The sequence below is a fragment of the Rosa rugosa genome, chromosome 1, assembly GCF_958449725.1.
Source record: "Rosa rugosa chromosome 1, drRosRugo1.1, whole genome shotgun sequence".
Lineage (NCBI taxonomy): Eukaryota > Viridiplantae > Streptophyta > Magnoliopsida > Rosales > Rosaceae > Rosa > Rosa rugosa.
In genome coordinates this window covers 36858946-36870499 of record NC_084820.1, presented here as the reverse complement: position 1 = coordinate 36870499, position 11554 = coordinate 36858946, and the positions used below count along the sequence as shown (strand labels likewise).

Genomic DNA, 11554 nt, shown 5'->3' with positions numbered 1-11554 from the left:
GAGTTGGGGTTTCGGCTAAGGAAGGGGTCGAGTTCAAGGTTGTCGCCGGCTGGGAAGCCCTTGTTGGACTGGAGGCGGTCTAGCAAGTTAGGACCAGACTTGGTAGCGCGAACCAGAGCATTGTCGAGCTAGATGGATCTGATTGGTTGGCTGGACAGAGTTTTGATTTAGGATTGAACAAGTGATGATCGGGGTCAGAGATCTCTCCGTGGCCTTGTTTGGTTTTCTCGACTTCTAGGAAGACATAGAGAAGCTCTGATTGTTTTGTGAAACTCATTTAGTGAAGATGAAAATATAAGAAGACAGTAAGGGTAATTTGAAAAATTTAATGCACAAAAGAGAAAAAGGGTGTGTGGTTTATAAAAAAGAGAGTGCAAATTTCACTCCCCTTCAAATATTGCAATAAATTACAAAAACCAATACTTTTCCATACATGAGAAAATGCGGGTCCAAAAATCATAGCAAGCACACTTTGAGATGCCCTGAAAAAACGGACACACTGTGATGCCCACAACATAAAATGGAATTAGAGATAATAGCATTCAGTCTACCCTCCAAAACCCTCTCGTATAGTCCCCACCGAACATACAGGACAAGAGACAAGATTCAATTACGTCCTCGTTCTCGTCGCTGTCAGGATAATGAAACTCTATGTTAGGGAATGCGAAAAAATATTATAATCGAGTATGTTATAATCGCTCTCTGTTCACTATATTTTTGTTGCCGGAATTGAAATTTCCAGCTCGAGATCCTTGCTCAACTGATGAAGGCACAGAATCTCTAGAATTAACTCCACGGATATTCGCCATTGATGTCATAAATGTGCCATTCATAGACAACTTTTTGGGCATTACTTTGTTCACATTTCTGGCAGGCTGTCCCAACTTGTTTGGTTTTGCAAGTGAAGAAATGGGTGGTTTTCCATTAGCATTCCCTCGAGCCATATTACTTTTAGTTTGTAAAGCTTTTAGTTTCCCACGCTCTTTTTCTTCAGAATCACTCTGACTGTCATCGTCTGAGAAGCTTATCACAAGATTATTGTTGGGCCCCGAGTGGGCACGTGGAGGACGCCATCCAGGTGTTGGTACTCTGTTCGCATCATTGCTCTTCTGGGAAGTAGGTTGCTTGGAGGTTTGGCACTGAATATCAGCAGAGCTTGCAGGAGATACAGCCTTCCCTGTGAGATAAACATAAGTCCATCAGACAAATCTAGTACACGATGCTGAATCATGAGGGACCATGAAATTTAATGCGACAAAAGAAAGTCACCAATAAGTGCACTAGTCTGCTACATACATGATTTGTTGACATCTGCACATTTTCATTTCACCCACATGCCTAAGACCAACTTAAAATTTGTCAAAAAAATTTATTTTGGGAACCATCAGCCTCAGATGTATTGCCAATTTGGCAGGAGTGGGAGCTCGACAAGATGATATATATGAAATATTCCATCTTAATGTTTCAAACAAAACAAAATAAAAATCTTTCCCTGTGATGAAAAGCAAGACTTACCCACTTGATTCCCATGGGTGAATTTGTTCACCAGCATGGGCCCTGTAGTACCAGTGGAACGTGCAACCGAGAGAACAGGATTTTCCTGTGGATATTGGATAAAGAGTACCCATTAAAGACAATTATGTATCTTCCTTAACTGACTATAATCACAACACACAATCATTAGCAAAATAGAAACGGTGGAAAGGCATTATCAGGTAAGAACCGTTTTAATACAGAAGCTCGGAAGCAGAGTCAATCAGGTGAAGAACCTTATGATCTTACCAACCAATACCTCTATATTATCACTCATTCCAACATAACTTCTAACCATAACCCCTCATTGAATCCAGAACTTTCCGGTAGCGTAACGGAGAAATTAAAACTCAAAACAGTGCAAACCCCAATTTCATGTACACAGAGACTAATTTCAACACTCTTACTCAATCTAATCCTATAAGTTACCCAAGCTAAAGTAAACTCCAATATCCAGGAACTGAAACAATCTAACATCAAAAATCCGATTCTAATTTCCAGAATTTCCCCAAATCTATACACAATACTCATGCACTGAAACAACAAGCTCAAACAGATAATAATCAAGAACCAAAAATCAACACACAAGTTGCAGATGGGGCTAGGGTTTGGGGAGAGTAATAATCTTACGTCATTATCATCCGAAGAGAGCTCGCCTTCTTCTCTGGATTTGGGAGGGAGCTCCGAGTTAGGGCTTTTGTCCGCCGCGGACTCGGCTTGCATCGGCGCTGCGCCGTCGGGCTCCATTTCAGGCGGCGATTACGGGTATGTCAAGGTTTGGGTGACTGTGAGATTTGGAGAGTAAGAGAGGGAAGACCTTTATTGCTGTGAGATGTGAATTGCGAACCGATCAAGGGGATCCAGAAAAGTTACGGTCCGGAATTGGGCCAGCACACCCTTTAAAATATATGATATTTTCAATAATTAAAAGAAATTATAAATGTGAGAAATAATATGGAGGTATTAAAAGAAATTCTCTTTTTGTTGTTTCCCTCTCGACTCTAATTTCATTTTTCTGTTAGATTCATCTAATCTCTTATTCCCGTTAACTTTTTTTTTTTTTTCTGTAAAGTGGGCCGGTGCGGCTGGCCTCAAGTTTTGATTAATGAAACCATAGACTACAAGGGGAGGACATAGAGCCTAAACCCCATATTACAAAATGTAAGGTATTCTAACATGCACTAATTGGTAAATAGTGCATATTTGACAACTCTATTTGCTTTGACAAATATGTGCATAACGGAAAGATAACTCTACAAAGGAGAAGCACCATAACAAATAGCACAGTTTTCCTACTATGTTGCCGCACGGAATCTAATCCGGCGACACTCTGCTACTAGGAGGTTGTGACCATTTGACAAAGCAAGGAACTCGCCGCTTAACTAGGACAATCAAGGCACGCAAGGTGCCCATATCGGGACAACGCCCACCTCTTCTTATTGAAAACAGTAAATAAGTAACAACTAACAAAGCATAAAGTAAATGAAAGCTAAAAACATAGCTGCCCAAATTGGACCCAATTCCTAAACCCTATCCCAATAGTCGTTTAAGATTTGGAGAAGACCATGACCGGCCCATGAATGTTGCTGTCTCACCCCTAACGTCGCACCACCATCCAAACAGAACCACAACCGCCGTCGAGACCTCCCCACCATTGCTGCAACACCGTCGAGCCCAAGCCATCTGCCTGAACTGAGCTGATCCCGATTTGCCACATGCCGGACCAGAACAATCTCCAGTCCCCACCTGCAAACCACCGATCCACACAGAGAAGATCGATCTCCGGTACCACCTGGAATCAATCCCAGCTAAGACGATCCCCGATCCCACCTGCAAACAACCAAGCTTAGATCGATCTCTGATCTCCGCCTCAACCCTATGAGCCCAATACCCAAACCTCGAGCCCCGGCGATGCTAACCGGTGTGATCCAACCCTTCGCATCCTTCTTCCACCAAAGATCCCGCCGCCATCGATCCCGGAAACACACACGCTCCGCCGAATAGATTTTCTTCCCCATTCTTAAACAACTTTCAGGCCAAAAATTCCCACTAGAGACCAAACAGAGTAGCCAAGAGGGTTCTGACGAACGTGTCCCGTCCGACGACAACGTTGCTAGGATGTGCCGCCGGACAGAGGAGGGAATAGAGTTAAGGCTACAGGAGGCGCAGGTTTAGGAGCTTTTTTCCTATTCCCGTTAACTTAAAGTACTGAAAATAAAAGAGTTATTTAATTTTAAGGTTCGTTTTGAAAAGTTTTTGAGAAGAACATGAGGCAAAAGATCAAAATTTCTCAATAAACTTAATTCAAAAAAATTATAAAATAGTTTTGGACCACCATTCGAGACAATTTTATTGACCAATATGGAATTATGTTGATGTTGACTTGTCCAATTGTGTCTTCTTCTTCTTTTTTAGGCTAAATACTGTTTACTCTATGAACTTTCACGGAAAAAACAGTTCAGTCCCTCGCCTTTTAATTTGACACGTTTACTCTCTGTTCTTTCAATGTTACACCCAATAGGTCCATTCCATCACTCTCCATCCAAATCCTTCGTTAACTCCACATTTTTAAGGATAAAATTACTATAATACCCTGACTTTCTCATTCTTTAATTTTTTTTAATTGATTCTCTCTTTTTTTTCTTCTGTTCGACATCATACCAGATTGCCTCTTCATCACAAGAACCCTGATCTATCTTTTCCAAACCCTCTCTTCCACCACCATCATGCCTCCAAAATCAAAACCCCAGCAGTGCAAAACCCCAAAACTAGTCATAATTCCCACACCGGAAAACCCAAACCCGTCGGAGTTCTCCACCGCCATATCTAGAACAGTCGTCGCCCAGATCTCCGCCCTCGAAACCCTAACCCACTTCGCGATCAACTACCTCGTGGCTATAGCCAAGTCCTCGGCCTCCTACAGCTTACTGAATTTGGTTTCTCCGAAGGACGAAAGAAGGAGTTAAATCAAATGAGAGAAGCTCTCGGTTTTCCGATGCCTTTTCCGGTGACTCCGATGGCGGTTTTGGATGCATGAGTTATGGAAACAATCCTCTCGTCGTACTCTATGTCGGGCTATAATTAATTTTTGAAGTCAATTATGTTTTGGAGAAATTGCATTTTGGGTGCACACGGCCACAGCCGTGGCCACTATGTTCAGTGGTGGTTTTGTCTCTTCTTCGGCCAATTCTAACTCGAATTCTGATTTCTATGATGATGACTGCATTTCGGTTACAAGATTGGTGAATTTTTTGAGACGTGAGCAAAGGGAGAATTTTTCCCAGCTACTGTGTTCTTCGTCAAGGGACAACTTCATCTGTTCTGATGTTGTTTGGCATCAAGGTTAGTTAATTAGGTTCTTCCTTGGAGGCTTTGGATGATATTGTGTATATGTATAGTTGGTATTCAATTACCTGAGTATGCGTATTGATCATAGGATGATTTGAAGTTCATGTTGGCACAAGGAAGGATTCGGTGAATTCACTGGTTCCTGGAAGTGGGGGAGCCAAAACTGGTTAAGAGGAAGAATGGGGAGGAGCTATGGGAGGATTTGGTAGTTGAGAATGGGAATGGGAATAGGGAATAGGGAATTTGGGTTAAGAGTAAGGGGAGAGTGAAAAGGGTGTGTTTTGGAGGTGAAGTGTAACACCAGAGATGGGGAAATGGCTTGAAATGCAGAGAGGTTGGTCTTGTGGGATTTCAATGAGTTTTGATCGAAGACTGATAGTCTGATACTGGGTTTTACAGGGTGATGAGGGGGTTGATTTTTGTGTCGAATTACGAGTGGATTTCCTGCTTGGCTGAGAGTGATTTTGTGATGCCATGGCTGGAAGAAGGATTAATAATGTCAGGTCTGGGGTTCAATATGGTAGATACTGGTCTGATGTCGAACAGAAGAATAAAAAATTTAAAAAAAAATTAAAGAATGAGAAAGTCAGGGGTATTAGAGTAATTTTATCATTAAAAATGTGGAGTTAACGGAGGATTTGGATGGAGAATTACGGAATGGACCTATTGGGTGTAAAATTGAAAGAACAAGGAGTAAAAGTGTCAAATTAAAAGGCGAGAGACTGAATTGTTTTTTCCGTGAAAATTCAAGGAGTAAACAGTATTTAGCCTTCTTTTTTTTTCCTTCTTTTCTCAACTTTGATTTAGTGTCAAAAAAGGTAATACCAACATTGATGACACGTGGTACTCTTGGACCACAAATATTTGCATGCGAATAACTTTGGTGCCTTAATAGGACATAAAGAGCATATTTTATTATACAGGGGCGAAGCCACGTTGGGACTCGTGGAACTCGTGCCCCACTGGATTTAAAAAAAAAAAAAAAAATTTCTCTACGGATTACTGAATAAGTAGTGTTTGAGTATTCATTAAATGAATGCCAATTTGGTGTAGTGGCACCGCCTTATTTTTCCGCTACTTATGCAACTGCAGGTCTCAGGTTCAAGACCTTTTGCAGCATTAGACTAAGTATTGTTTTTAATCTCTTGCCTTTTTAACATTAACACTATTATTTCTTATAATTTTTTTTTTGGTAAAATTATTTCTTATAATTTTAAAAATCAAAGATAAAATAGGTTACCATCATAAAGAAAACTATTGAATTAATTAAAAAATATATAACTGTCTTTAAAAAATAATTGATATTTCCGTAACTTTATTTTAATTTATTAGTTTTTATTAAAATTTGATATATTTTAAGTTTCAATTTTTGTTTTAAATATTTGGGTGACCCACTTGAAATTAATTTATGGCTCAGCCACTGGTACCACCGTACCAGTAAAAGAAAAACATTGTTTCGCTCATTAAAACATTGTTCATATTGACAATCAAGATTCCAATTTCGCAGTTCATAGCAAATGTAACCTAAAAATCCTCAATCTTTTGTATAATGAAAAATTGAAACAACTATTCTTTTTTTTTCTTTTATGCGTAAGGTAGTCAATAGGTACGACTATAAACCCAGATCACATAAAAGAATGAGTCAATAGCCACCATTAGCAAAATAGAGATATACCCAGTAAAGCAAAATTAAAAACAACAACATAGAGAGCAAAAATCGCCCCAAGCTTAAGGGTAAATGTAATGTTCTAAATGCTGCTCTTATTTGCACGAACTCAGCACAACAAAGCAACTTTAAATTAATGCAACATGCAATTCCAATTCTACACTGACTTCACCACATGTTTTGTTGTATTTTATAGGACTAAATTCAGTCTGCCCCCTTAAACTTTGGGGCAAACATCAATTTGGTTCCTGACCTTTTTTTTTTAATCATGATGGTCCTCACACTTCTATTTTTCATCACGCACGTTCAAAATTCAAATTTGTCTCCAAAAATGACGTCAGATGGCTGAGCTGGACCCGACAGCATGGCCACCTTTTCAGACTTCGAAGGGCATAATGGACATTTAAACCCAATAATCTCAAAAAATAAAATTAATAAATAATAAATCCCATAATTCTTTCAAAAAAAAAAAAAACCAGAATATATGGGCCTTGCTCAAATCGACATTTTCTGTCCCTTGGATCAAATCCAGTTCCTCTGTCCTCACTTCTCTTCTCCCCAGCCGACGATGCCTCTTCTCTTCTCTCCTACACTTGAAAATTGCAGAAATCTTGTTCTCTTATCCGGGAGAAGGACCGTCCAATCTGGGTAGTTGGAGTCATTGTCGACGAAGACGACTTGCCGGAGCTAGGTTCCGGCGAGTTAGGCCTATGCTTGGCTCTGTTCGGTGAGTGGAATTTTGTAGTCCGAGGTGGTGGTGTAGGTAGACATAGTTGTAAAGAACAAGAAGACAAAGATGAAGAATATGAAGGCCTCCCGCCTCCCATGCATCTTTCTAATCTGATCGTGTTCCTCACTTTCTTGAATTTCATTATGAGTGTGCAAATGTGAAATGTGTAGCGGTGGTGCTCTGTTTGTTTTGGTCTCATATCCATCCTCGTCTTCCTCTCCTCCAATCTCGTTGACTTCTTCATCCTCATAAAACTCAAATTCGAGTCAACTCCAATTGACACCCACCAACGATGACACCCACCTCAAAAATCTCAAAAACTCCCCTAATCGATTTTCAAGGTAACCCATTTCTAAAGCTTTCATCTTTCTCTTTTGGGTTTCTTTCATTTTGGCTAAAGTTTCAATCTTTGGTTCAGTTTTTTTTTTTTTTTTTTGTGCGCAGGTTAGCTCAGTTATGGAATCTGGGTTCTGGACCTTTGTGGACTTTGCCAGTGGCTGAGTTGACTTGCCGGCGTGTTACTTGTTGGAGGTAGAGGAAAAATCTAGTTTTAATGGTAAAGGCAAATTGAATTTTGGGTTTGATGATTTGGGTGGCGCAGGTAGGGCTGGGAATTCCAAACCGAGATCCCGAAACCGATCCTGTCCGATCCGAGCCGAAACCGATCGGGTCGGTATGATGAGTCGTTTCGCCGGAATCCCGATCCGAACCGTACCGAAACCTCTGCAAACGGGTCGGCACCGGTATGGGTGAAAAGCATACCGTATTGACCGAACCGAGCCGAAACCAGATCATGACGGCGGTTCCTGTGGCGGTTCTGTCTCGGATTGAGTTGCTGGGATTCGTGGTGAGTCATGGGTACGGGTTGACGGAAACGACGGGGTGGTGGTGTCGTGCGCGTGGAAGCCCGGGTGGAATAAGTTGCCGGCGACGGAGAGGGCGACGCTGAAGTGGAGGCAGGGAGTCAGATCCAACTCCAGAAACAAAGTGAAAAACAGCTACCTGAATCAAAAGTGATAAGCACACCAGGCTTCACTTGCGCTTCCCATTCCTAAGGCTCGTAATCCTCCATCAACACCACAGACTCAGTCCTCCCATTCACTGACGTCGGCGTCGCTTCGCCGCTCGAAAGCCCCTTCAGCCTGCTCTTCATCTCCATCTGAGAACTGTTGAAACCGATTGGTACCGAAACTGTACCGAATCGATCAGTTTAGGGACCAATCGGTATACCTGCTAAAATTCCGGCATCCCGAACCGATCCGAGCCGACTATAAAGTTGGTATCGGTCTCGGTATAGGCTCATTCCCGAGCCGAGCCAAACCGATCCCACCCCTAGGCGCAGGTGAAGTGAAATTTGGTTTTGACGGTTTGGATGGTGGTGGGGATGCCTCTGGAGCGTACAGAGAGAGTGGGTTTGGGGAGATTCAGAGATGAGGGAGAGGAGAGAGAGTGTGTAGTCAGAGACTAGTTTTGATGGTGAAGAGGATTAAGTGTGGGAAGTGAAGTACGAGAGGAGGGTTGGGTTGCATTCATGGTGGGGGTTGAGCGGAGCTGTGAAGAAATCTAGATTTTTGGGGTTAGAGAGAGGGTTGTGGGATTTAGGAGGTGAGGAGAGATGAGAGGAGGGTAGTTTGGACATTTCATCTAAAATTAGGGAACAAGTCTGAAAAGTGGGTCATGCTGTAGGGTCCAGCTCAGCATCTGACGTCATGTTTGGATACAAATTTAAATTTTAGACGTGCGTAATGAAAAATAGAAGTGTAAGGACTATCGTGATTAAAAAAAAAAGTCATGGACCAAACTAATGTTTGTCCTAAAGTTTGAGGGAGCAAACTAAATTTAGTCCTATTTTATATCTCTTAATACCTTGAAGTCTTGAACCACCGCAAACTTGAAACTCAGTTTCCTAATAAACAGAAGTAAATAAATGTGAGTAATCGGATCTAGGAAGTGATATTTGAAATAAACAAAAGTTGGGAAATTGTTAAAACAACCTTTGTAAGAAATTGTAACTGAAATAAACTGAGTAAAAAAATAACCAAATTGTGGCTACAATATCATACCCTCATAGTCCATTCATCAAGCACATGTAAGTCTAGCTAAAGCAGGCTCGATCTCAAAGTTCCAAATCCAATGCCAATGGTAGGACCTAAAGTCACAAACTTTAATCACTAAAGCTTAAAATACTAAAACCCCTAACTAAAAGCAACAAAAGAAACCATTTTGCAAAGATGGGTATCTTAGATGAAGATGCAGTCAAACTATTCATGAAGATTAGTTCTTTACAATAAAGTAAAGGTCAAAAAAGCAAAATTCAGGGACTCACTCAAAAGGGGGAAGGCTCAACAAACAGAGCAATGCAGCGGGGCCTAGAGTTGATCTTCGGTTCTACATAAGGGGGAGGTCTCTCTTCCTCTTCTTCATGCCCAACTTCTGTAATCATCATATTGCTTGCTCTAACCCCAAATTTTCTACTTTCTGAGTCGTCCGAGCAAGCTTTATGGGCAATACGCAATCAACTGTGGAGCTTAACTAAAACACGTTATAGAAGAAGTCAGACAAAGCAATTTGCTTAAGCTGACAGATGGACGAATAGTTTTCGTCAAACACATGGCAAGCAACTATCAGCCTACTCCTGAACAACAGAAGCAGGCAAAAGACTATGGCCACAGATGTTACTCAGTTGGACATCCCATTGATGATGGCAACAGAGATTGAAGAAATCTCATATTTACTGTGCCAATAAGAAGTTAATTCAAACTCAAACCCGAGTTTAGGATTATACGACATGGATTATCAAAATCTAGAAAAAGTTATGGAAGCGTATGGACCCACACGACACTTCTAGCAGAAACGACAACAGATAAAAAGTCTTTGGTCGCTTCGAAGGCGGTAGAAGTTTGTAGATAACGTTAGGTGTCACTTTGACCTAACCATGGTTGGTGACTTGATAATTTGTAATCCTAGTTAGGACAATTTTGTAATCATAGTTAGTTAACTAGAGCTCATTTTCAATTGTATACGTAGGACTCATTGTTGTGAGAAGAGGATCATCGATCCCTTCACCTCTTTAGCTTCCTTGTAGTTATAAAAACTTTCCTTCTTTGTCTATACCTCTGTAAGAAATTTCTAGCTACATCAATAAAAAAGTTCCTTTGTGTAATTGGTATCAGAGCTAGCTTACCAAGTTTTTATCCTTTTTGTATATATCCTACGAAGCTTGAAGGCTTGAGCAAACTCAAGTACAAGTTTCATCCTTGTGCATATCCATGTAGCTTACCAAGTTTCATCCTTGTTCACACACACATATCTGCTCTAAAGTCCTAATCCTATAATGCAACCCTCCAAGCGCATGAAGTGGTGAATTATTTCGAGCTTGCTACTTGCAAATTCAGTTCCAAGAACAAGCATCTTATTGCTTCAAGTTTACTGCATCATGTATATTTTTTCCAATCCATTCAAGTAGAGACGGACACTGTATAGGATGATTGGGGGCTGTGACCCCAGTGCAATTTTGGCTTTTATCAGTTGGGGTTCACCATTTTTGTTCAACGTCGCCCCCATAACTAGAAAATCATGCAATCAAGTCAAAGAAAACAAACAACACAAAAATGCAAAGGACAACAAACAAAGTGTAAGTCACAGTGAGATTGGACAGAGAAGAACCAATACTCAATTGGCAGGATCAATGCAGTACCACAAAGATTGCCCACATTAAAAGACCCATGACAATTTGCCAAACAAATATGTAGAACCAAAAGAAAGAAAGCACTGAGAAAGATCGCAATTGGAATTCCAAAAATATGATAATTGCATGGCATCTATGTGAAAAAAGATCGGAATAGTTCAACATCAAATTGAAAAATGGAACAAGGATGATAGACAAATTTTTGGTTGTGATCAGAGGTAAAGGCGGTGGGTTGGGTGGCGGTTTATGGTGGGGAAGAGACGAGAGAGAGAGAGAGAGATTTTTTTTTTGATTGAAAAGAAAACTTTTATTAAATCAACTGATAATACAGCAATTGGGAAAAGCTGTTCTCAAAGAGAACCCCCAGAAACTAAAACAATAGCTTTCATCAAACGATTAATTCAAGAAGCCAAGGAGGCCCAACTTCTTGGCAAAACATAGTGTGCACCATCTTCAGACTTCTTCGAGCAATGGCATGAGCAATTTCATTGTTCCTCTTACGTACATGCTTCCAGGTAACTACCTCAAACTCTAGCATCAATCGTCGAACTGCATCAAGTACTCCTCCAATGTCACTTAAATCAAGTCC

General features: G+C 40.8%; 1 protein-coding gene across 1 annotated transcript; it reads right to left on the bottom strand.

The window, feature by feature from the left end:
* Nucleotides 1-447: 447 nt before the first annotated feature.
* On the bottom strand, nt 448-2270 carry LOC133736361 (uncharacterized). Its single transcript, XM_062163821.1, has 3 exons — nt 2164-2270; nt 1516-1600; nt 448-1177 (listed from the first exon to the last, which is right to left on the bottom strand). The coding sequence occupies exons 1-3, from the start codon at nt 2254-2256 to the stop codon at nt 690-692; spliced, it is 666 nt and encodes a 221-aa protein (XP_062019805.1). The 5' UTR covers nt 2257-2270; the 3' UTR covers nt 448-689.
* Between the last annotated feature and the right edge of the window lie 9284 nt (nt 2271-11554).

Bases quoted from the DNA above. Each gene is read 5' to 3' on its own strand.
- LOC133736361 (XM_062163821.1), bottom strand. From the start codon at position 2,256: ATGCAAGCCGAGTCCGCGGCGGACAAAAGCCCTAACTCGGAGCTCCCT. The intron at 1,601-2,163 runs GTAAGATTATTA...CAATATCCACAG, and splicing joins TCTCTTCGGATGATAATGAC to GAAAATCCTGTTCTCTCGGT. The intron at 1,178-1,515 runs GTAAGTCTTGCT...TTTATCTCACAG, and splicing joins CACCCATGGGAATCAAGTGG to GGAAGGCTGTATCTCCTGCA.